The 27,926-nt window shown below is 37.3% G+C and overlaps 1 protein-coding gene across 1 annotated transcript in view; it reads right to left on the reverse strand.

Moving 5' to 3' along the window:
• Positions 1-27,926, reverse strand: part of ANGPT1 (angiopoietin 1) — a 145,845-nt gene that overhangs the window by 52,679 nt on the left and 65,240 nt on the right. The window contains exons 2-4 of the mRNA XM_034422183.3: positions 22,049-22,204; positions 16,336-16,457; positions 5,384-5,616 (exon numbers count right to left, since the gene is read on the reverse strand). Of these exons, the coding sequence (XP_034278074.1) occupies positions 5,384-5,616; positions 16,336-16,457; positions 22,049-22,204 (511 nt within the window). The remainder of the gene's footprint in view (positions 1-5,383; positions 5,617-16,335; positions 16,458-22,048; positions 22,205-27,926) is intronic.

Below are 27,926 nucleotides of genomic sequence, written 5' to 3' on the forward strand. Positions count from 1 at the left end.
GTTAAACTGATTTTTTGCTTATTCCTATACACAAGAATCTATTCAACTAATAGTCAGCACTAAATTGGCACTAGGTCAGAGTTAACAGAAAGGGACACAGTGGCTCAGTGGCTAAGATGCTGAGCTTGTCGATCGAAAGGTCGGCAGTTCAGTGGTTTGAATCCCTAGTGCCGCGTAACAGGGTGAGTTCCCGTTACTTGTCCCAGCTTCTGCCAACCTAGCAGTTCGAAAGCACGTAAAAAATGCAAGTAGAAAAATAGAGACCACCTTTGGTGGGAAGGTAACAGTGTTCCGTGCGCCTTTGGTGTTTAGTCATGCCTGCCACATGACCAAGGAGATGTTTTCGGACAGCGCTGGCTCTTCGGCTTTGAAACGGAGATGAGCACCACCACCTAGAATCGGGAACGATTAGCACATATGTGCAAGGGGAACTTTTACCTTTACTTTTAAGTGTTAACAGAATTCAAGAGCAACTGGACTTGGACTGCTTGTGGAATTGTAATGATTCCTGTTTGATTCCTCTCTTAAGTCTACTCCAAGGCTCTGCCTCTCCTTCTCCTACATCTAAGTTGTATATATAACAATGTGGTATAGCATATCAAATACAATATTCAGCTGTCACTAAAATTGTGATAGCTATTCGAGTTAAAGAGACAAGACATTGATGTTATATTAGCGGTCACTGAAATAAAATCCTGCAAAGATTATTGAGTATATTACGTTAAAGAATTGGTAATGTTTATCCAACTGAAAATTGGGGATTACTTATGAAAATTGGGGAAAATATATTACTTGATACAGTTTATTCAAGAAACGATAACAGAAAAGTAAACTGAAATAAATTGAAATAAGAATAAGGATTGAAAAATATTTGATAAATTAGTTAAAAAATATATGATCTTACCACAAACTGCATGATAACCTTTCTGCATTGTAAAACATTCTGCATATATATCTTGTCTAGTGTTACTCTGTAATACACCCTGTGGTGGGATTCAGCCAGTTCACACCACTTCGGGAGAACAGGTTGTTAACTTTCTGAGCAGTTTGGCAAACTGGTTGTTGGAAAAATCATTAGGGCAGAGAACTGGTTGTTAAATTACTTGAATCCCACCACTGAATACACCCATTTATATTCACTAAATCGGAGGTGAGTTTCAGCAGGTTCTGACCAGTTCTGGAGAACTGGTAGCAGAAATTTTGAGTTGTTCGAAGAACTGGTAGTAAAAATTCTGACTGGCCCCGCCCCCATCTATTCTCTGCCTCCCAAGTCCCAGCTGATTGGGAGGAAGTGGAGATTTTATAGTAACCTTCCCCACCAAGCCATGCCACACCCACTAAGCCACACCCACAGAACCGGTAGTAAAAAATTTGAAACCCACCACTGCACTAAATGTCTATTAGATAATTTAAATTCAGTGAAGTTATTTATAAAGGTTTTTTCTCAAGTCAGTGCTATATAGTAAGAACTGAATTATATTCATGTTATAAAATGTGGATTGGCTATTGTGGATTGGCTAAATATGATCAACAGGAGCACCCTTGTTCAAAATTATAATATGAGGATTCCAATTCTCCATTGCATTATTGTTAAATGCTTTTGTCTACCTGATGATAACATATTTATTATTGAATGATATATGTTTCCCGATTGTCTGAAATCCCAAATTAAAGTCAACAAAAAACCTAAATACTGGTATACAGTAACAGTATAGAAGGAACATTCTGGGTCTTCAAAGAATAAGGGATATAGATCTAGTCATATGATATTTATTTCCAATAGTATTTCAAAACTTGTCATCCACCAATGGAAGCTAATGAGCATGACTCGGAATATAAAACAGATCAACATAACAATGGCTCTTAGAAAATTTGACTCTGTGTCTTTATTTGTGGACTTCAGACTTCAGAGATGGGTCACATATCTTATATAGTCTAAAAGCACTACATGCACACCAAAAGGAGATATCAGTAGACTTAGAGCAACCTCAGCATTTATTTTTTAAAAAACCCAATTAATTAGTATTGAATGAAACTACTTCATTTTCTTTGCTAAAAAGCCTAAAAAACATAAGCAGACCAGCTTTGAAATGCCTCTGCCGATCAGGCAACTCAGCTGGGATCGTCAGAGACTTTTCAAAGCATTTTTTTTACCACCTCTTCGGCCAAGAAGTTGCAGAAAAAAATGCTTTGAAAAGCCTCTGACGATCCCAGCTGAGCTGCGCGATCATCAGAGGCTTTTTTTTTTAACTAAAGCATTTTTTCATCGGAAGAGGTTGTAGAAAAAATGCTTTTGAAAATAATAAAAAAAGCCTCTGATGATTGTGCGGCTCAGCTGGGCATGAGGTTTTTGCTACCGGTTCTCTGAACCATCCGCCGCCATCGCTACCAGATTGGGCGATCCGGTCCGAACTGGGAGCATTTCACTCCTGAAGCAGACTATTTCAGAAGTGAAATAGAACAATTTAAGAGTTTGAAATATTTAGCGCTGGTCCTACCTGCTATTGTTTTTGGGAAAAATCATATAGATTACATGAAACAATTAGCCCTGAAGAGCTCAGGAGCTACCTAGTGTTTCCTTCATGTCCTTTCAAGGCCAGGAACATATTCTTACTGCATTTCAGTTATTTGAGGCAAAGTTTATAATCCAGATGTTTTATGGAAGACACTTAGGCCAATTCTCTGATTATGAATCTCCAGAAACGGTCCACTCTAGGTTTATGCAATCAATTTTCCATGGATGAAAATGTGTATGAAATGCATTCCTCAGGTAAGAAAAATAACTGAAAGTAGAGGTAAAGGCATGGCTGCTCGTATTTAATTTTTGGCTCAAATGCTATTTTCCCCCAGCAGGATAGATCCTTTTAATGTTGACAAATCACTTTCAAAGGTCTTGGTATCTATTAGTCCTCAAAAACTGTGCCCTTTTCAGCCTCTCTCTTAGCCTGCTATTGTCTTTAGAATATAAAATAACCTGTCAAATGGACAAAGCCAGATTATTTAATACTAAACAATAGAATGAATTTAGTTTACAACTATCAAAGCTCATTTAAAATACCCTAGATGGAAATCATGTAGATTTTCAACCACACTTATATCCCCTACTCAGCAGCAATCCTTTTTTAGAACCAGACATGATCTTTTACCTACAGCAGTTCTCAGTGGTAGATTAGCTAAAATTCCTTTTTTCAGAAAAATCTATCACCACAATTCAAACTTGATAAAAAAAAAACCACCCAACATATTTTGTGCACTGCTCGTATTATCAAAGTAATCTCTCATCTCTCCCTTGTAATACAAGATACGAAAATCAGATAAGTTTATCTTGCTTTTCTCTTGTTAGACCATAAGCCTAATATCACATTTAATGAAGCTAAATTTAGTGTCGTTGCTATTAAAGTATCTAAATATATTACTACAAATTTAGATTTGTGTAACAAAGAATAAATATTTATGCCCATGGTGAATTTTGTTTTACAGTATTCTATTAGACTTTCACTCACAGTTTAAAAAATCTATGCGACCTTGCCATAATGCACTTTTTCTTTTATTATTCTGACCATTGATCAAACAGACTTGTGATGAGATATAGACAAATAAGATTACTGCTGGCTCACCTCAAATACTTTTGAAGAAAATTAAGATAAGACCGATATTTTCTCAACTTCAGAATGGTATAGGCCTCCTTCATCCATTACAATAATGTTGAATAATCAAGTTTATAGAATATATTATTTTAAAATTCTAATTAGATAAAATTCAACTTAACCACAGTTTAAAAATACAATGCAGAACAAAAAGTGGAAGCTAGGCCTGGGAGATACCAACAGACTCGGCCCAATTGACTCAGGAGGAGTGCAGTACTTGAATAAAAGAGATCCGTATTTTTATCAGGCTAGGAAATGGAGGCACTTCAGTATTGGCCAGCAGCAGTTGGTTTCATATTTGTTACCACCAGTTCGCCATGCATGCACCTTCTGTGCATGCGTCCAGTCTCAAAAATGTACCTAAATAGGACAGCATAGCACCAGGGCAGAGGTGCTACCAGTTCGCCTGAACCTATCCGAACCAGCTGAATACCACCTCTGTTAGCCAGGTTAGCTACAGTTGCTGCCATTTTTCTTTCAACAACATCAGGACATCCATTGGTTGCCCACACTGGTCTGAGTAGTCAGGATCGATTTGCCAAAATGACTGCCAGAATAAGAATATAGATGAGCAAAAGACTAAAGACCAATTGATCTGTACAATCTGTAAAACGGCAAGAGTCAAACTTCAATGTTCAACCCAAGCTTGGCGTATATAAAAATCCTCTGAAAATGATCAGCATTCACAGACAATTTCTCAAGAACCAGCAAGCCTCATCCAATATGATAGAAAGTTGTCTGGGTTCTCAGGAGGGAAGGTAGTACATTCCAGAGCAGCAAGAAACCACCAAATTTAGATAGTTTATGTGAGAGAAAGAGGGAGAAGATTGCTCCTCTCTAACAGTTCTCATAGTATATATTTTTGGTGCAAACTAGTCTGCTTTAAGGGATGCAGTGGCTCAGTGGCTAAGATGCTGAGCTTGTCAATCGAAAGGTCGGCAGTTCAGCAGCTCGAATCCCTAGTGCTGCGTAACGGGGTGAGCTCCCGTTACTTGTCACAGCTTCTGCCAACCTAGCAGTTCGAAAGCATGTAAAAAATGCAAGTAGAAAAATAGGGACCACCTTTGGTGGGAAGATAACAGTGTTCCGTGCGCCGTTGGCATTTAGTCATGCCAGCCACATGACCACAGAGACGTCTTTGGACAGCGCTGGCTCTTCGGCTTTGAAATGGAGATGAGCATTGCCCCCTAGAGTCAAAACGATTAGCAGATATGTGCGAGGGGAACCTTTACATTTACCTTTTTTAGTCTGCTTTAATTTGGTAATTTTCTCTATAGATGAGGAACAATAAAGAAACCTGCTTAAGAAGACCTCAATATCTTCCTTGGTTTTGGAACCCGACATCCAATGTTCTAATTTCACACTAACAGACTAGTTCCTGATTAACACGTTAGCAATGGCTTGTTCTCCTTCCACCCCAAAATGCACCACTTTAATGTAGTCAAATCAAAGGATTTTATATGCTTAAGGAAAACAAATAAAATGTTTTAGCTCTTAGACTTTCAAGGGGAACTTATATACCTACTTCCAATGTTGCTGGTCTACAATCATCAATATCAATCCTCACAGACCATTGGTATTAGTAATGGAAATACTGAAGAAGGCATGTTTTTGTTCCTTTTTTTTCAACTAACTAGTTTGGGAAATTATTTACTGGAATGAATAAAGTCATCCATTGCACTAAAGACATTCAACCAATCTATTCCTGTTTATTTTTCAAACTAATACCATCTTACCTCCATCTTTAGAACAAATGCTGACCAGGCTATGGACTGTGTCCATGAGTTCAAGTTGTTGCTTCTGCATAATGCTGTTATTGGTTGTTGCTTTAGTTAGTTGCCTCTCAAGTTCTTGGATAATGTAGCTTTGACGAGACACCAAAACTTGCAGGTTCCCTTTTTCCTCTTTTAACGTATCTAGTTCCTCTTTATGCCTTTCTTCCATTTCAAGAATCTTGTGTTCCAATAGACTGGGGAAACAAACACATTTCAGTGTCACATGTTTGTTTTAGCATGTATGAATAGGTTGCAGGAGTTGGAGAAGAGTGCAGATCATGCATGTGGAATGGATCAAGATCTCTTTGTGTCGGACCTAGCTTTCCTGAACTGTTTGCCACCCAAACATATTCTCAACCTAGGAAACTGGTTAAATACAGCTGATTCTGACCTATCACCCGTCTTCAAAAATCTGGCTTTGCAAAAGACCTATTCTTATTCCCACACACAAAACACACACACACACGTGTGTGAGAGAGAGAGAGAGAAAGAGAAAGAAACACACTGCAGAAAATTATTTAATTATGTGTATGTAGATCATGATTCACTCACAAATATTGCTCAAAGATAAAACAAACCCTCAACAAAATAAAAGATGCTATATAACTTAAAGGGATAAAGTTCCCCCAAGTAACTGGGAATTGTAAGGCATATACATCTATACATAGTCATAATAATAATCAAAACTCAGCAACAGCAGAGAAACAACTTTAAGCTGTTCACAAATGGAAACACCTGGTATTTAAAAATAACCTTTCCCCCTATATTTTAGAAAATATAGCTTTGGCAGGTACTGGAGCTGCTACTAGAGTTGTAGTAACAGAGGTAACTCTAGGATACTTCAATCCAAAACATTTACAAATATAGCAACACAGATCCCTACTTGTTTTCATTCTTGTCTCTTCTTCTCTGAATTTTAATGGGTGTATATTAGTTTTTAATTTGTGGGCCAAATTTTTGTATATTTGATTTTAATGGTTTTTAAATTTTGTAAATTTTATGTGTTTTAATATGGCTGTACACCGCCCTGAGTCCTTCGGGAGAAGGGCGGTATAGAAGTCTAATAAAAGTTAAAGTTTTTTCTTTCTTTGGTTCTAAATCTGTACCCTACCACCTTCAGTGGACAATTCCAGGTTTATAGTGCTTTGACAGAAGAGGGGAGGAAACAATCCGTATATACTTTGGTTACCCTGTTCATGGTTTTATTCCACTTGATATTTATTTATTTTATTTTATTTATTTATTTAGTTTGTCAAACATGTATGAGATAATAGGTATAAGTATAAACCTGGATATGAGCACAGGTAATGAGTACAAATAAATGGGACAGTGGGACAGAGAGGGTAGGCACGCTGGTGCGCTTATGCACGCCCCCTTTACGGACCTCTTAGGAATGGGATGAGGTCCACGGTAGACAGTTTAAGGTTGAAGCTGTGGGGGTTTGAGGTTGTAACAATGGAGTCGGGTAGAGCATTCCAGGCGTTGACCACTCTGTTGCTGAAGTCATATTTTCTACAATCGAGTTTAGAGCGGTTTACCTTGAGTTTGTATCTATTGTTTGCCCGTGTATTATTGTGGTTGAAGCTGAAGTAGTCGTTGACAGGTAGGATGATAATATCTCAGATTAGTATTTTTTTTAAAAAAAACTAAAGTATCTCAAACCAAACTTATTAAACTTTTGTATGAGCCTCATTTAAAAAAAAAAACGGACGGAATTTCAAATGAAAAATATTTGAAGTTAGAATGTCGGCAGGGGGTTCAAAAAATATCAAGGCATCACACACACACACACACACACAAAGTGGCTTGCCTCTTACCTGCCTCCTCCCCACTGGTACCCCTAGCATCCAAAAATCCAGTGAACAAACACTCTCCAGACCTATTTCTGGATATTCTCCACTGTCTGCTCCATTCGGCTGTTCTGCTTTGGCTATAACCTGACACTTAACAGTGCAATATGGATTACTTCCCAACTGAAAACTAATATCCAGGCAGAGAATAAAGATGACTAGAATGGCAATAACCACATGGAAAATTAAAAGCATAAACAAAACAAAGCACAACACATTTTATTAAGAGGACAATTTATAAATGAAACCGCAAATTCTATGGAATCTATGGAAAATATGGTCATATGATATAAGATTTCATTTCTCTTCATATATGAGGACTATAGCCAAGTCCTTTAGAGAATATTTTCTCTTTATCTATACACATATATGTATTAGAGCCGTGATGGCGAACCTATGGCACACATGCCACAAGTGGCACACGGAGCCATATTGGTGGGCACGTGAGCATTGCCCAAGTTCAGCTCCAGTGCGCATACACGTACCAGTCAGCTGACTTTTGGGCTTTCTGGTCCCACCAGAAGTCGGCAAACGGACCGTTTCTGGCCTCCAAAGGGCCTCTGGGGGGAGGCCGTTTTTGCCCTCCCCAGGCTCCTAGAAAGCCTGTGGAGCCTGGGGAGGGTGAAAAACAGGCCTACCAGGCCCACGTGCCATCGCGTGGCAAAAGCGTGAGGAGTGTGGGAGGGGTAATGCACATATGTGTGGGGGGTGGGGCACATTGAATTATGGGTGTGGGCACATGTGCGCGTGACCCCCCATGCTCCCCCTGCTTTTGGCACGCAACGGCAAAAAGGTTAGCCATCACTGTATTAGGGGTTGAAGGTATTTTAACTTAAGAAAAACTGCTTTCACTAAAGCGATTTAGTTTCTCTGTATAATGTCAGAAGAATGATAGCATCCTCCATGCTCTCCAAATGCAAGGTTATATAAGGTACATAATGTCTTCAGAGACTATGGAAATGAAAAATGATTTGAAAGAGGTAATCAAAGTAAAATATACAAAGGTTCTTCCAAAGAGAAAATTAGAAGTGACACCCACATCATATTTCACCCAGCCAGCATTCTTTCCATGAAGCTAGCTTATGTATTTTCCAAAAAGGAACTTCCTTTAAAAATAAAACTCAAAGTAGTCCTTCGTATAATTCAATTTTACAATTTATTGTATTTTGTTTTATTTTATTCTTTTGCCTTCTTTCGCTTTGATATAGAATGCTGAAAGATTTAATCTGATTTATCGTTTTCAGCTCTTTGTTAGCAGTAAGTTCACATGTTTTGAGAAATATTACATATAAATCTAATAAATAACAGTGGGGAAAAATATGCACAAAAATGAATATTATTTTATTATACATATAAGATGAAACATAGTATTTTCTTTTTCTCCACATCCACTCCCTTCTTCATTGTTATCCTTGAATGGGATGCTTGCTTGTGTAATTAAATTTAAATTGTAAATTTTTGAGACTTTATTTGAGGTTTCTTAAATCCCAAGAAGGTAAAACTCACCAGGCATCAAATCAAGCTTGCTGTTTGAACGTCTCTAATATCCACTAAGTGGTTAAATTGATCATTCAAAAATAATGATTACAAAATGAGTTTCCCTAGTTTTGGTCCATCACTGTTGAGAGTAAAGTTGTCATCTACTCAACCCTTGCAAGGCACCATGGTCTCCTTGCAAGTAGCTACTTTTAGAGAATTTGTGGATGATCTTTCAATCTCTCTTTCTCCAGAGAAATTCATAGGACCAGTCTGATATTTCATGGAAACATCTTCAGTCAGCCATGACTCATGCCTGAACTTCTTTATGGGATTTTGTTTGCTTACTGAACATTTTAATTTATCATATACTTTATTCTTTATGTTTGTCTGGCAGTTTGCAAGGGAGACAAGAAGGAGCAAGAGCCAGTAAATATCTCTTTGAGCAATGTCTGTTTTTTTCTACTGATGTCAGGTAAGGTAGGGAACCTGGGACATTGGTGAGAGACAAGACTTTAGTTAGTATACAGCTGAGTTACAAATTAGGAGCTGAAACTTCATACAAAACACTTGCTAGACCAATTCTCGAATACAGCTCATCTGTCTGGAACCCACACTGCATATTGGACATTAATACAATTGAGAGAGTCCAGAGATATTTCACAAGAAGAGTCCTCCACTCTTCTGCTCACAACAGAATACCTTATGCCATGAAATTTTGGGCTTAGACAACTTAGAAGTATGCCAGCTTCTGTCTGACCTAAGCGTAGTACACAAAATTATCTGCTACAATGTCCTACCTGTCAATGACTACTTCAGCTTCAACCACAACAATACATGAGCACACAATAGATACAAACTTAAGGTAAACCGCTCCAAACTCGGTTGCAGAAAATACGACTTCAGTAACAGAGTGGTCAATGCCTGGAATGCACTACCTGACACTGTGGTTTCTTCCCCAAACCCCCAAAACTTTAACCTTAAACTGTCTACTGTTGACCTCATCCCATTCCTAAGAGGTCTGTAAGGGGAGTGCATAAGCGCACCAACGTGCCTACGGTCCCTGTCCTAATGTCCCCTTTTATTCGTATCCATTTCATGTAATCATAACCATGTTTATACTTGTATCTGTTATCTAATACATGCTTGACAAATAAATAAATAAATAAATAAATAAATAAATAAATAAATAAATAAATAAAATAAAAATAAAGATGTTTCTTCCTCTCAAAAAATACATTTTCCTGTATAAATCCATGTTTCTTTTCTGCCCTGCTTGCCTGTTCACTGAATAAAAGTTTAAAAGGTCAGGTCTTCCTTCTTCCTGTGGTTAAGAGAACCATTATGGAGTCAAGTAATGGAAAAGGAATTGCAGCTGGGAGACTAGGAAGGAAAGTTCATACACTCCATGAGTAAACTGGGAATTCTTGTCCAGTACAGATTTAACATATAAGTTGGAGAAGAATATAGCTCTATGAATAGTACTTTTAAGATGAGTGCTATGAGATTCATCTTGCATTTGGGCTTAAGTCCAGTAAGCATCAGCTCTATTTCTAGTCACCTGATCTCATCATCACAGAGGTGACAGAGAACAAAAGAGCCTTCATAATATGGCTCCAGGATTTCACTATTGGTTGTGGGGATGCATTTCCAGCAGTTGCCCAATAGCTGTATAAAAACTTGGGATCATAAAAACCTTCCCCATGCCAACTTTCCATTTGGCCCTGGTTGGAGATTTAAGTAGTAAAATCTTCCTGGTTCTGGTTAGGAAGTTGTAAGTATCTCTCATCTGCTGACTACTCTTTTGCTTCTGTGTGCCAAAAATAATGTTATATCCATGCACTAACCAGCCAGAGATCTATGTGTTATTTAAGATTTAATTTTAGATCCCCTCATTCTCCACAAAACAATAAGAGGAGCCTTGAGATGTGTGTTATTCACACACATCTCAAGGGTCCTCTTATTGTTTTTCTTTTGGAGAACAGTTCTGTGGCAAAATGCCTTAAACATGGGTCATTTAACTGAGTCTGGGGATATAATAACATCCACATGTTGTTTGTTCATTTACTATCATAGACCTTTGGTGTCATGTATTATAGCTTATAGGTGTGTATAGAGAGAGAGAGAGCAAAAGAGAGCATTGAATCAACAAATCTGCTAACGATATTGGAGATAATTTTTTTAAAAAAATATCACCCAGTTTCCCCCAAAATAAGACATCCCCTGATAGTAAGCCCAATTGGGCTTTTGAGCGCATGGCAATAAGGCCAAGCACTTATTTCAGGGTTCAAAAAAAATATAAGACAGGGTCTTATTTTCGGGAAAACACGGTACAATGATTCTAAAAAAATACTTTGAACACTTCAATGGATACAGATTGTAAGGTCTTACTAAAGGAATATACTAACAGCTGTCAACTTCATATAGCACCAAGATATAGTAATAATGAGGGGAAAGGGGTTAGATCTCCCTTTTGTACAGTTATAATGTGTCTTTATCTTACAGATTTAATATTTAATATTCTGCTTTCTACAGAAATATAGATTCCTATGTTATTGGAAAAATGAAAACCACATAGAAACTGAAAGAGAGATGCACACGTCAGACACCAGTGTAGTTCTCCAGACCATGGTGTAATACCTAACAGTAGCTATGAAATCATTACTTTTATATCTCCTTATTCAGTCATATGACAATAGGTTTATCCTTAAACTTAGATTGTTCAACAATGAATATCCTGGACTGACTAGCTATATGAATAAGATCAAAGACATCATTCTGTTCCATTCTGTTCCATTACATTCCCTTCATAATTGTAAGATCAGGTTTAAAGGTCCAAATAGTGGCTAGATATTTTATGATAAATACAAATCTGGCTGCACAGCAGAAGCTTATAAGTCTAACGGGCCAATTTAGCATATGTTCATACCACATGCTAAAACAAAGCTGAACAAGATATAGTGGGAAGTTGTTCGAATCAGTTATTTAAGTTATTTAAAAATGGCATTTTATTCATTGTGGAGTTTTCCAACAGAATGTCTTTTTTTACAATGTACTGTGTATTGATATAAGAAGTATGGCAGAGTTTGTGAATGGTAGTGATGTCTACTTTTTAAACAGCATCCAGCATATAATGCCTCCTACTTTCCACAATATTTTAAAATGAAAAATGTTAAGGAAGGAGGCAGAACATTATACTTACATGTTTCAAATGTCTTCTGCCAATTTTTAATACCATTTTTTTCCTTTATCTTGAGCATTTTTTCATCCTAATTATATGAAGCATAACCTTTCCAAATCAGATTTTAGTTTTTTTAAAAAAATGGTGATGATCTTGATGATCTCTAGTGTTTCAAAATGTGAGGCAAAAAAAGAGGAAGTCCAGACTGAGATTTTCATCTTTTTGGAAACTTTAAACTATATTGTAAGTTTTACACTATGGCTTTTGAAGGATTACCACTTCAAAAATAGGAAGAAAAATGGTTGAAAAATTAGAATTTTCAACCATTCTAATTAAAAAGGATACATCAAAAGAAAAAAAAATACACAGATAATAGGGAATGGGGCAATATACAGGGTTGAGTTGGTCGGATCTTGGCCATGTTAGCCGAAGCTACTTAGATATCTCTCCATTGGCTAAATGTTTTGCGATACTAACTGTTGTGGTCCGCCAGCAGCCTGCAGAGCTGGCCGCGGAGTCAGACAATAAGGAGGCTGAGGAAGAACATAGGCCAGTCCTGAAGGCTGGGGAAGGCCCGGATAAGGGCTCTGCATCAGAGGCAGAGATGGGGCCAGGGCCATCTGGGAGTGATGTGCGGACTCTGGAGCCTCCAGAGGCTGACAACAGAGAGTCAGAGGAACAGGAGGAGCCTGTTCCTAGTGCACGCATGAAAAGAGCTGCCAGAAGGCAAGAGCAGTTAAAGCAAAAAGGACGCCCCATGAATAAGGCCAAGAGATGATTGGCCCCTCCCATAGGGTTTAAAAGACCAGCAACGGCTCTTGGGCTCTTTGTCGGAAAACAACATTGATAGATTTATTTCTTGTCTTGCTGCTTTTATTTCTTGTTGGTGTCTTCTGCTTCTGAACTTTTGCCAAGAAAAGCCTTTGGCAGGTTGCCTAATTAGACCAAGGTTGGTGATAAGGCTGAAGAATTGTGTTGTAAAGAATTTGTTTTGAATTAGTTTGAACTATGCGAGAATGAGTTAATTCTCAGCTGTTCTAATAAAGTCTGTTTGTTTTCGAACTGATTGTGTCTGATAATACCTACTTGGACCTGGGTCACAACACTAACAACATGCCCTACCCAGGAGACACAAATGTCCTACAACCATCTTAAGCCTCAGATGACATGGCCAGTGACTGAGAACTGTGGGAGAGATAATCCAAAACAGCAGGAGACTACTAGCTCACAAGTTAACCCTGTCATTTTTCAGGAATGTATGGACACTATAATCATTGGTTGTTTATCTTAATATTCATTACCATTCTGCAAAGATAGGTCTTTCCTCCTTTCAATTATTGAAATGCATGAAACCACAAGACCAGAAACTGAGAAGTTAGCTCCCTCTATCCATTTGTACCTCAGGACTATTCGACAGTATTCTCAGTGGAATGAAGCAATTCACTTTTTAAGTTCAGATAAGTTTCAAAAGATCTTCATGATATGGCACAGGGGCTTGCCAACTGCCTTTCACTGGAGAAGGACAGAAAAAGGAAAGGGCCAAAATAATCTGAGGGAAGTGGGGAAACCTTCTGAATTGTGACTTGTGCCAGCAACCGATATATGAAAAGTGTCAGGGCAACTTCAGATGAGTTATATGTAGGTCCAATCCATTCTCATCTCCATGAGGGAGGGAGAATTCAAATAAAATATATATTTAAAAGAAAGAAATGGTCATACTTACAGTAGTGGCCAAAATTGTGGAAACCTTTTGGGAAAAGTGTATTTTTGAGATTTGATGGCTAATAACACCACTTTTTTTTTCTTTTTTTCTTTTTTTAGTTTCAAGATAATCATATTCCACTGCTGGAATGACCTGGGAATAGCCCAGACCTTAACCCAATTGAAAATTTATGGAGCCGACTAAAGAAATTTGTTAGTCAGAAGTAACCCAGCAATAAAACCCAGTTAATAGAAGCAATCATTCAATCTTGGTTTCACATTATAACAGCTGCAGAACTAAAAGACTTGATTCGTTGTAAGGCCATAATTCATGCTAAAGGTTACCCAACTAAGTATTAACTGATGTGATCATTTTTGTATATCTCATTTTTTCTACATGTTTCACTTTTCTTCTTTATACTGTAACTGCTATTCTAATAGCAAATCCTTCATAAAAGTTATTGCATTACATTCTTGATTAAATTATCTTTCCATTGATATATAATTTTATGATACTATTGCAAAAGAAAGTGGTGTTATTAGCTAGTTTTAGAAAATACACTTTTCCCAAAAGGTTTCCATAATTTTGGCCACTACTGTATATATAAATACATGCATTTTGGTGTTTATAAATGATGATGGTAATTACAAAATACACATTACAAAGCTGATTTTATCCTAAAATGTACATATCCAGCCTCCAGCACTTCTATGCAGAATACAGATATTTTCTCCTGCAATCTCTCCCCAGAACTCTGACATACACCATGGTGTAGCCTAGTCAATATATTGGGCTGAGAGTTTAAATTTCATAAAGATTACTCAGTTAGTTTCCATGTCTGAGGGAGGATTAAACTTGGACTTCCTTGGTTCTAGTTCAATACCTTAAACTCTACATATCCCCAGGTGCCCTTTGAGCTAGCAGAAACACATACATACATATAACAGACAACATACAACATACAAGCACTCACCTGAGTAAACTCTCCACATAGTGTACATATAAACTGTATCACAAATATAGAGATAAGTCATATGCTCACACCACCCTGATCACACACAAACACAGCATTTAGTTATACAAAAGAAACTGTGGATGCTTCCTATGGCCATTCTTAGATAAGGGGCTGCAAAGAATTTAAAAATCATGATCTGTAACAAATAGAAGCATATTTCTCTTGCAATCTCCATATTAATCTAGAATTATCAATTAAGTGATTTCAACTTGCAGTTTACAAGGATGTATTATATATATATATATATATATATATATATATATATATATATATATATATATATATACATATACATATACATACATACATACATACATACATACATACATACATATATACATACATACATACATACATACATACATATATATATATATATATATATATATATATATATATATATATACATATATATATACATATATCAATTTTCTTACTTCTTCGTAGGGTTTATGTGTGTTTTTCTTCTAGCCAGGTTTTCCCTACGTAGCCAAGGTTTTTTTGTAGCTCCAGCTCAGTAGAATCACATCTACTCGGTTCTGGGCTTTTTTCCTTTCTAACCCTAGCAAGCTCTAACTGCTAGGTGGGAGACCTAAATAGATCCATTTCTAGCTCGTTAGCTGTCATCAGTAGGCCACACCCATATCCTCCCTGTAAAGGCACAGTATCAATTTTCTTACTTCTTCGTAGGGTTTATGTGTGTTTTTCTTCTAGCCAGGTTTTCCCTGCATAGCCAAGGTTTTTTTGTAGCTCCAGCTACTGGAGAACATTCTATATGTTCACACAAACTGTGGGAATTACACAATCACCACCCAAATGCTTCACTTTTCAGAGATACCGTATTCTGTTTCGGTATGGAAAATATTGCTTGGAGCAAGTCAACCCACCTCCACAAGGCAGCCGTGCATGTTCTGTGTGTGTATCTACTTTAGGTAAGCAGAGCAAAATTCTGTAGTTATTTTGCAAAATAACCACAGAATTTTGCTCTGCTTACCTAAAGTCACACACCCAATTTAGAAATGGGACACTTTGACCCTTTTTGGAGACGGTTCAAATCATGATAGAAACAAAGTGCCCTTTTGAATATATATGTATCCCTACCTCATATTAAAGTACAGTAATACAGTTTTGTCTGGACTGCATCATTTCTCATGATAAATTTCATTCATTCATTCTTCATTCATTCAGTTTGGAGGGTGCCCACCTCCTTAATGACTCTGGGCATCCTACAGTTAAAAGAAGCCATAGGGACCCAACAATCATCCTATCTCAAAGCCTGGGAGAACAAGCAGGTTTTGAATAGTTTTCAGAATGCCATTCAGTGGATGCAAAATGGCTTTCTGGCGATGGCTCCTAGATGACAATTAACATAGCCAAATGCTTCTCCAAATAGAGAGATTCCAAAGAAAAAGAAAATTATAAGGTCATGGAAATGTTCTCTTCGTTCTTAACTTTTGGTGGTAGTCCAAAGTAGAACATGTCCATAACACTACTTGTTCTGGATGAGATACCCCTGCAGATGCACAAAGCACTCCAGAAATATTTGGATTGACTTGTTCTAGTATAATGTAAATAATGGGAGAAATTTTTGGAGAAAAACCAGCATGTTCTACAATCTCATTTTGGAGATTGTAGTGAAGACTATAAGAATGAAACGTTGAAAGATCATACCATTCGTTTTATACTCGCCTGTTTTTCTCGTGGATTTTCAAGATTTCATGTGTCTGTTGGAGCAATTGTTTCTCCAGCTTGTAAGTAGATAAGGAATTTTCCAGCAGTTGGATTTCAAGCCGGGATGTTTGATTAAGAACCTGAAGAAGGCAAACAACCAAAAAAAACACCTTGCAATAAATTAAGGCTGCACAATGAATCTTTATTGGTACAGGTATGAACAAGAAGATTAATGTTAAAATGACCTCACTAAAGATAGACCCAGATCAAAAGCAATCTGATTCATAACTATCATCTTGATCAAAATATGCAATGCACCTTATATAGATACCTAATTGATATATCTTATTTAGTAACAGCAGAAAGTAATACAGGATTTCTAGTATTCGTTTCCCCTTCGTGGATTACTGCCTTGTCATGGTGAAGGGACTTGTGTAGCTCAATGAAGTTATGAGCTATGCCATGCAGGGACATCCAAGACAAGCAGGTGATAGCAGATAGTTCTGACAAAACGTGATCCACTGGAGAAGAAAATGGCACCCACTCCAGTATCTTTGCCATGAAAACCCCATGAACAGTACCAAAAGGCAAAAAGTTATGATGCTGGAAGATGAGCCCCTCAGGTCGGAAGGTGTCCAGTATGCTACTGGGGAAGAGCAGAGGGCTAGTACTAGTAGCGCCAGAAAGAGTGAAGCGACTGGGCCAAAGCCGAAAGGACACTCAGCTGTGGATGCATCTGCTGGTGCAAGGAAAGTCTGATGCTGTAAAGATTTTTTCTCTACAGGAACCTGGAATGTAAGATCCGTGAATCAAGGCAAGCTGGACGTGGTCAAACAAGAGATAACAAGACTGAACATCGACATCTTAGGAATCAGCAAACTAAAATGGACAGGAATGGGTGAATTTAATTCAGATGGCCATCAGGTATACTACTGTGGGCAAGAATCCCTCAGAAGAAATGGAGTAGTTTTCATAGTCAATAAAAGTAGGAAAAGCAATACTGGGATACAATCCCCAAAATGACAGAATGATCTCAGTTCAAATCTAAGGCAAACCATTCAACATCACAATAATCTAAGTCTATGCCCCAACCACTGGTGCTGAAGAGGGTGAAACTGACTGGTTCTATGAAGCCCTACAGCACTTTATAGAATTAACACCAAAAAACGATGTCCTCATCATTATGGGGGATTGGAATGCTGAAGTAGGAAGCCAAAAGATAACTAGAATAGCAGGCAAGTTTGGCCTTGGAGTACAAAATGAAGCAGGGCACAGGCTGATAGAATTCTGTCAAAATAATACGATGGTCATAGCAAACACTCTTTTCCAACAACCCAAGAAACTTCTGGGCATGCACGCGAGTGGCCCCATTGTGAACCGGTACTAAAGGTAAGTAGAACCCACCCCTGCCACGTAGTGTACCTACACAACCTACACATGAATGAAAAGCAGAAGCAAAGTAAGTCAATATTAGTTTTTTTTAAGAAATGAAGGCTATACTATATAGTGATTTAAATTGTATGAATATACCTTACACTTTATTTCCTCATTTTTAGCTTGTCCTAGCTTTTTTATCTTGGACCATATAATGTGCTAAGATATATTTGTCTTTGCTTATAACATAAATTGCTTAATATGTAACCTGCAACCGTGTCCAATTTGCACAGGAAAGCTTTTAATACACGAATGAAGGCAAATATACAGTACATGTCCCAAGATAATCTTGCAGGATTCAATCTGGGTCGATCACTGGGACCAGAGGTTTAGTCTTCTGAGCTTTCAGACTTGTGCTGGAATTCATCCTCAAGGAACTTCTCTCTAGCAGAGGGTATACCCTCTTTTGGATATTCTATGCATGATATTTATGTGGTGACTGGTTTATTGTGGTTTATTATTGGTTGATTGAGGTGCTGATGGCTATTAAGTCATTGGCTGTTGTTTCCTTGTGCTGCCATGTCCTTGGCTCCTAAGTACCTGATAAACTGATGGTAAATCAGCATTCTTGTTGATTGACAAGGGGCCCATTTCACAGGTTTCAATCATTTCCCTGGCTATCTTTGTGCCTGCATTGCCAACAATCTTTGTTGTTGTTAGTTGCGAAGTCATGTCCAACCCATCGCAACCCCATGGACAACATTCCTCCAGGCCTTCCTGTCCTCTACCATCTTTTGGAGTCCATTTAAGCTCACGCCGACTGCTTCAGTGACTCCATCCAGCCACCTCATTCTCTGTTTTCCCCTTCTTCTTTTGCCCTCAATCGTTCCCAGCATTAGGCTCTTCTCCAGTGAGTCCTTCCTTCTCATTAGGTGGCCCGAGTATTTGAGTTTCATCTTCAGGATCTGGCCTTCTAAAGAGCAGTCAGGGTTGATCTCCTCTAAGACTGACTGGTTTGATTGCCTTGCAATCCAAGGGACTCGCAGGAGTCTTCTCCAGCACCAGAGTTCAAAGGCCTCAATTCTTTGGCGCTCAGCCTTTCTTATGGTCCAACTTTCACAGCCATACATTGCAACTGAAAAAAACATAACCTTGACTATAAACACTTTTGTTGGCAGGGTGATGTCTCTGCTTTTTAGTATGCTGTCTAGCTTTGCCATAGCTTTCCTCCCCAGGAGCAAGCGTCTTTTAATTTCTTGGCTGCAGTCTCCATCTGCGGTGATCTTGGAGCCCAGGAAAATAAAATCTGTCACTACCTCTATTTCTTCCCCATCTCTTTGCCAGGAATCTTAGTAGCTGCAAAATTGAATGTATCTCCTTGTTCATTGCAATGTGAGGCTACCAATGAGTTTGGATCTCCTTGTCTGACCACTCACTTGTGTTCTTGCAATTTGATGGTTAGCTTCTTCCCTGTCTGTCCTACACAGTCACAGAGGCAATCCATGGTAGATTTCATTATAAGTATTTCCCACCTCCAAGCAATCTTTGCAATTTATGATTTGCCCTCAACCCAGATTGAGCCTTTTTTTACACTTCACTCTCAGACCCTGTCACACAACACAAAACATTGAGATGAAAAATTGGAGCACTAGTATGATTTTGTTTTTATCTCTTGCACAATTTAGTCTTCATGTGTTACTTTAAAAAAGAACCTTAAAGAGAGCAATATCTATGTTTTATGTCTTGAACATGTCCAATGTTTTCTTCAAATGGTGAGAAAGTGCTGTAGAAAGCCATTAAACTAAAATTCTGCTTTCCCAATGCGTACTGAGCCTGTGGGATTGCAAAAGGAAAACTAGCAACTATACCCCGTCAATTAATCTAAAACATAGAATAGACTCAACCCACAATGGTTTCGATATGCTTGATTCCTTTTAATACAGTGTAAACCTATAATGTGTAGTCTCTATTCTTCATTAGGTTATAAATACAAAAATGCAAGTTTTTTGTTCCAAAGATTTCCTGCTTTAATATCCCATTACCTATAAGTTAAGTCTATTTCATATGAACTTTTTTATTAGACCTTCTCTGGAAAACAAAAGAATCTGAGAGCTTAAACAAGGCTTGTCATCACCATGTGTACACTATCTCTAGCTAGACTGATTTTTTCCCCCTTGTGTAACTGATCTTGGTTATTCCATATGTTGATATACTTTTAAGTAATAATTATGGAAAGGATATTTCATGTATAGGTCAAGGTTGAAGAATGATTGTGTGTGTATCCATCTGACACACTCGGTATGTGTAATTGCCCATGTAATGATCACAGATATGAATGTATTTGTTTAAAACAGGCAGTCTAAAATACAACAACTGTTAGATAACATGTGCTCAAAACTGTAAATAAAAGAGAAGAGAAAAGAAGGGTAAGGAATTATGAATTGTGAACTGATAGATAAAATCAAAGGACAAACAATAATGAAAGGATGTCCAATGAGTTTGGACCAATGGACTGTTTCAGGATTTGAAATGCTGATACTAAGTAATTATCTGTCTCTTCCCTTTTGACACTAGTCCTGTTTCTGATGGGTTCCCAGCACACCCTGGAATTAACCAGATGTTGTCTGGACTTCCTAGCCTTTTATGTAGCAGTGAATCAATTACAGTCTGAAAAAGCAGCAAAGTTGAGCTATCTTCTTTGATATTACAGCCAACCCACATATACCCTGTTTCCCCCAAAATAAGACAATCGGGCTTTTGAGCGGATGGCAATAAGGCCAAGCGCTTATTTCAGGAATCAAAAAAATATAAGACATGGTCTTATTTTCGGGGAAACACGGTAGGTGATGACTAATGGCTATATTGGAATATAGGATTTAGATGACCTTCAATTAGGTAGCCTCCATGTGATTTATCCTTAGTATTCCTGGACGTCAGTGTCTCTGGACTGGTCTTATATCTTTGCTTCAGCTTTCATTTTTTCTTCCATTTTTTTGTATTGTTATCACACTGCAGTAGCACAGAATTTGTAAAACGTAACAAAAACTGCTTCAAAATAATCTTAATTTGCTTGAATTTATGACTTCGTAAGTATTTTTGCACATGCGGGATGTTTCTGGTGCACATTTATATTTTATTAAGAAATGATAGCCAAAAACCGCCTTGAGTCTTCGGAGAGGGGCCGCATACAAATTGAATGAATGAATGAATGAATGAATGAATGAATGAATGAATGAATGAATAAATAAATAAATAAATAAATAAATAAATAAATAAATAGGCAATTTTGATGTGATCACAATGCTGGTTCATCAAGACTTTGGTCCCTGCTTTAGCAGCATCCAGAGGAAAGCCTCTGCATCCTTAAATTGTAGTGCTACATCTATGAATACTGTATATTTTTTTTTGTTTGTGCTGTCCTTTCTTTCCATCTGATTTATAAGTTCACTTCTGATGGCTCCTTATCTTAAAAACATAGTAAGCCCTTTAAAAAAGATGATTCATTGGAAAGTAAGACATATCTTCTCCACCACCCACTTGCCTATTAGTTTTTGACATTTTCCTGTTAAAGCAGAATTATGGACCAATTGAAAACAGACTGAAAACAAACCAGTTTTCTGCCCACTGGCCTGGACGTCATCATGTCCCATTTTTGATGCTCTGCGCATGCGCGGAGGTGGCGCATACGCTCACATTTGCGAACCAGTAGCGAAGGTAAGTGAACCCACAGAAAGCCCCTCATCCTTACGAGGGAGGATTCTAGCACTTTCCTGTCAATGCTAGCTTTTCTAGCACATAAAAAAAATGGAAAGAATTTTGATCAGTAGGTTGATAACGTCAGTGAGAATAACGTCTCAGTTGACTTCAAGCAAATACAGGCCAGATATTGAACACCGGTCAATGTAATGAATATACCCATGGAATTAGTTGCAAGGATGACTCAGAAATCTTATAAAAATATAAAGTAAGGAGATCTACCCAGCTAGGATAGAGTCAATGCCTTAGGTAGATCAAATATGGACAATCATTAGGACTTTATTTACTCTGACATTAACATTTGAACAACTATAAATCCATGTATTTTGCCATACACTAATTAATTAATTAATTAAATAAATAAATAAATAAATAAATAAATACTCTGACATTACTATTTTTCAGTAAATGCTCAAAAAGTTTTTGTTTTAATCCAAAATTGACTACCTTCCTATATAAGAGAATATACATGTAGCTCACAGTCAAACTGATCACCTCCTTGTGGCTACTTCAGTCACAAAAAGGATTATTCAGGAAAAGGGAATGGAAATTATTTTACCATAGTCAAAATGTTCTAGTGAAAGGAATTGTGACTACTTACTTGTGTTTCAACATCTGTGAGCTTTCTTGTCTGTTCTGCTGTCTGGCTGAGAAGGCTGGTTCCTATTTCCAGCATGGTGGCTGTGTGATTTTGGACAGCGTTTTGCTGCAGCTGGGCCATTTCTGACTTCATGTTTTCCACAATGTAGTTCTCAAGCTAAAGAACAAGAGAAAGAAAAAAGGCCATGGAAAAGTGTGTTGTTTAATGTTTTGGTTCAAGCCATGATTCATTTAAACAATGTTTGCTGAGTAAACCACAATGGCTGAGTGAGTTCCCACAATATGCTAAACTAGTGGTGAAATCCAATTTTTTTTTTACTACTGGTTCTGTGGGCGTGGCTTGGTGGGCATGGTAGGGGAAGGATATTGCAAAATCTCCATTCCCACCACACTCTGGGGCCAGCCAGAGGTGGTATTTGCCAGTTATCTGAACTACTCAAAATTTCCACTACCGGTTCTCCAGAACCTGTCAGAACCTGCTGAATAGCACCCCTGACCCTAATCCTTTTTTTCACTAGACTAGATATACCCAATTCCTGCAACTGTCTTGGCCTCTGGCCTCATAATCATCTTTGTTGCTCTTCTTTGCCAGAGAGTGTAAAGTCAAAGCAGATTTCACTTGTGGCTTCCTTCTTTGTAGGACTGGCTGTGCAGAGGTGGCAAGGGGTTGGCCAAGCAATTGGCTGTAAATTCTCAGAAAACTGACAGTCACACAACTGGGCCAGTAAAAGAATCCAAAAGAATCCAATCAGTCAGTACTGTGTTGCAATGTAGGGTTTTCTAGCAGGCTTTTCTTCTGATGCAAGGAAGATGAAACTATCAGCCAAATTATCTCCTCTATATCTTCTTCTATTTCTTCAGGAAGCAATGTGCCTGAAAAAGTGAGCTAAGGTTTTAAGTCTATATTGTTTTTATTCTACAAGACTTTTTATGATTAATATCTGTGTGTGTCTCCATATTTTTATTTTGGGCTATTTGATTGTGTGGATATTCTTTTCCTCCTCTTCTTCCTCTTCCTCCTCCTCCAATATAATTTCTTTATAAAAATTAGTTACAGCTGAACTTACTTGAAATAACTTTTTAAAAGTGGGATATTAATGGCGAATTAAGGAATTAATGCTCCATAATATATCAATTGATTTTCCTGCTACAAAAAGCAGTTCTGTTGAAAAGCATTTCTTTTTTGTTTCAATTTTTATTTATAAGTACAAACTAAACAGAACAATGAAACATACAAAACATAAAAACATATAAACACCCATTTCAATACATGTCCAGTTTGTCGCAACTGTAATATACATTTCTCTTTGTATTTTGACTCTTCCTTATTTTGTCATTCCCTTTTGTCTATCTACTATAGATCTTTGTTGACCTATGTCTGTTCTTTGTTTCCATCATACTATATTTGGTCATTTTGTTTACTTCCTATTGCTTCATCTCTTTCCTATCTTTCAAGCAATTATACCACTTTTCCCATACTAAGTAAAAGTCATGTTCTTCCCTATTTTGTAATTCCTTTGTGAGTCTATCTAATTCTGCACATTCCATAGTTTTATTGATTACTTTATCTGGTGTTGGTATATCACTACTCTTCCAGTGTTGTGCATATAGTATTCGTGCTGCTGTTATCATATATATAATTAAATATGTTGTTTCTTTTTCATAGTGTCCATTCACTATGCCTAGTAGGAAGATTTCTGGTCTTAGTTCTATCTCTGTTGAAAAGCATTTTTATTGTTTCCATCTAAAGCTTGAGCATCCTTTTACTTATTCTCAGAAGATAGACTTGGCTGAGGTAGAGGGGAGAGGTTAGGACTGACTTATTAGTGGTTTCATTCAATGGTTTTGAAACATGTCCATAAGATATGATATATCTGGTTTCAATTTCATTTTCTTTTCCATTAAAAACCTCAGCGCTTCCTATGAACGTTATCAGATGAGGAAAATGAAGTAAGAGAGAATTTTCCACTATCGGTTCTCTGAACTGCTCAAAATTTCTGCTACCAGTTCTTCAGAACCTGACAGAACCTTCTGGCTAAACCCAATTAAATCCCTTTATGGCTTAGTTCAATGTGTGATGGTTTTCATTTTATATTTTGGATTAAAAATTTATTTTTTTACGGAGTTCAGTGTTACAGGTAGACTTCATTGAATGAATGCAGATGATTCCAGCGAAATTCTCTCTAAGCAACAGTCAACTAAGCAAACCATGTGCTTAAGAAAAAGAGAGATGCTGCAAAGACCAGCAGTTGCTATTGTCTCATCCAGAGAAAGTGTTCCCATACAGTCCTGTGCCTGACCTGTTTGTTTTCTTTCTTTTTTGCCCCTTACAGGGAGAAGACTGCTTAAACAATCCATTTCTTCCTCAACATTTTTTTTTGTAGCACAGCAGATCCCTAGAAAGTACTTTTTGGGGGGCGTTAAATATTTTTTATTGTTTAATATCACATATTCCATTTCTATGTTGAACAATGTGTTTTCTAGGTGTCCAAGGTGTTAACATATAAACATCATCATCAAGATCCCTAGAAAGTACTAATTGCAAGATAAATTGCAAGATAATTGCATGACCTTACTTAATTGATTAGAACCCTCTAGCCAGCTCACAAATGCTACCTGAAACTGACCAGACCTTATTCAGTTTCACACTGAAGGCTTACGTTGTTGTCATAAATGATCCCATTGGTTGGAAAATGAACCTTTTATTACTGTTTATTATTGTCATAATGGATAGTGATCCATTATTGGCAAATGGATCTTTCCAACACAATTGTTAAGCCATACCCGTATATGGATTTTTTTTGGGGGGGGAGGTTGTTTGTTTTTGATTTACTGTTTATTTTCATGCTGTACACCACCCAGAGTCGCATTCTTACTGTTGAACAACCTTATAAATCCAGTTCATAAATAAATAAATTAGAAATGTAAGATTATTTAGAACATATTTTCCAGACACTATTATATTTTGCTCCAAGGAGTAATGCAGTAGTGGGATTCAGCCAGTTCGCACCACTTTGGGATAACCAGTTGTTAATTTTCTGAGCAGTTTGGCAAACTGGTTATTGGAAGAAATCATTAGGGCAGAGAACCGGTTGTTAAATTACTTGAATCCTACCATTGGAGTAATGTATATGGTTCCTCCCATGTTATCTTGTTTACAATCTCGTGAGATAGCCTAGACCTTAGCATGACAGAAAGTAATTGATTAAAACTGATCCAGGAAGATGTATTGATTTGTAAAGTTTTAAACCTGATTTCCCCACACATAAGAGAATTCAGAAGACAAAAAACAGCAATTTCAAAAATGAAAACAACTAAATTTATTGTATGTCAAGATTTAATTAGGCCACACCTTTAGTTGCATCACATTAGTTCTCTGACAAAATATCTAAGAACAGGGAAGCAAACAGTGTGATCTCTACTCAATACCAGAATATAAAACATGTGTAAGAAACACTATAAATTATACACAAATTGTACTTGGGAAATCGCTTCAAGGATACAGATTTTCTATATTGTATTATTTCACAATTGTTAATAGAATAGAATAGAATTTTTATTGGCCAAGTGTGATTGGACACACAAGGAATTTGTCTTGGTGCACATGCTCTCAGTGTACATAAAATAAAAGATACGTTCATCAAGAATCATAAGGTACAACACTTAATGCTAGTCATAGGGAACAAATAAGCAATCAAGAAACAATATCCTTATGAATATAAATCGTAAGGATATCAGCAACAAAATTACAGTCATACAGTCATAAGTGGGAGCAGATGGGTGATGGGAACAATGAGAAGATGAGAAGATTAATAGTAGTGCAGACTTAGTAACTAGTTTGACAGTGTTGAGGGAATTATTTGTTTAGCAAAGTGATGGCGTTTGGGAAAAAACTGATCTTGTGTCTAGTTGTTCTGGTGGCAATGCTCTATAGAGTCGTCTTGAGGGTAGGAGTTGAAACAGTTTAAATCCAGGATGTGAAGTGTTTAGTATGAAAGAGTCTGGTCAGTAGTGTGATATAGTCTTTTATACACCTGTATGATTTTAGTATTCAGAAACAAAGTTTGATTCCCCTTGTAAAAACATCAGTTACATAAAAGCTATTCTTGTTACCATCTTGCAGATAATCAATAAAAATAATTCTCAATTTTCAACACTTCATTTAGTGACTGTTCAAAGTTACAAAAAAGTGACTTATGACCACTTTTCACACTTATGACCATCATGGCATCCCCATGGTCACATGATCAAAATTCAGATGCTGGGCAACTGACTCACATTTATGACACTTGCAGTGTCCTGGGCTCATGTGATCACCTTTTGTGACCTTCTGACAAGCAAAATCAATGGGGAAACCAGATTCACTTAACTGGGAAATTGTGAGTTCTAGTTCTGCATTAGGCACAGAGCCATATGGGTGACCTTGGGCCAGTCACTTCCGCTCAGCCCTAGGGAGGAGGCAATGGCAAGCCACTTCTGAAATCTTGCCAAGAAAATTGTAGATTCATCCAAGATGTTGCCAGGAGTCAAAACTGACTTAAAGGCATGTTTGTGTGTGTGCACACACTCATATACTCATGGAGACACATGCACAGACAAAGGCATAAAATGGCCTGAAACTCCTCCATAAACAAATGCTGCCAACTAGGCGCCATGATCACTGGAGTGTTTGCAGATGAAGGAGCTGTTTTTGCTGTTGTGATAATATTTCTCCGGAATTGCCAGTCACAAATGAAACTATACAGGATGTGATTCACTAGGAGTTGAAGCAATGAAATGTAAGATTTTGGTTTTAATCTCACTGGGGCTGAGAATAAATACCATATCAGCCTGGGATTTAAAATCGTTAATATCAAATGTCATAATTTACAATGAAGCATATACTATTTCAGCAAAAGAAGAATACGATAAGAGCCGGATATGCCTTGTTTTAGGGACTGCGAGAGAATGCAGAAAAGCAGTATTGGATTTATTCTGATTCTCCATTTTATCTTTTATCTACTTACTTCTGCAGATGACAGAAGTTACATACTTAGGAAATCCTGAGGACAAAAAGATTTGCAAGTAAAAGAAGCAGAAGGAGAGAGAAGGAGAAGGAGAAGAAGGAGAAGGAGAAGGAGAAAGAAGGAGAAAGAGAAGTTATTGTGAGTTGTAGATTGCTTAGTCGTATTTTTAAGCTTGGGATTTTCAATGGATATGTTTGAATATTAAGCTTGTCAATTCTGCAGGAAAAGAAAATCATTTAATACTGTTTCTTTCATTAAGCAATTCACCGTGATCCAACTTTTGAAATATTACTATTAAAATTACAAAGTTAGCAATAACTTTGGCAAGTTTTTCCCCTAGAGTAGAATTCAGTGACATCTGCTTTTTCTAATCGTTCTTTACTGTCAATCCTGTGTTTTCCACAATGTGGTATTACTCAGCAGCCCTGCAATAAAGCCCCAGCATTCTCAGAAATAAAACTGTCACAGAGCTCAATATTATTATTTAATAAACATTCGATGAGATTGCACATTAGGAGCAATTGACTAATGCTTTCAGTGTTTACTAAAAAAACTTTATAGAAGCCACCCAAATACTCATGAATAAAAATGCAAACAGAAACATGAGACATATGCATGTTGCTGGCTCTTGGCATGTGGCTATAAATAAATTAAGAGTTGCTTTCTCTCAGAATGATCAGCTTCCCCTTCATGGGAAAAAAAAAATTACATTCTCAAGGTAAGATGAACACTCAAAATAGCTTCATCATTCCTGAATGCAGGAAGAGGTGAAGTGTAAAGCAAGCAAGAACTATTACAGGGGATAGCCCTAAAACCATACCACGTTTGTAGAAATCATTCATGCTCAGGGTGCTGTGGCTAGGATTGAAACTC

Source organism: Pantherophis guttatus, chromosome 3 (assembly GCF_059756535.1).
Source record: "Pantherophis guttatus breed Tessera chromosome 3, ASM5975653v1, whole genome shotgun sequence".
NCBI lineage: Eukaryota > Metazoa > Chordata > Lepidosauria > Squamata > Colubridae > Pantherophis > Pantherophis guttatus.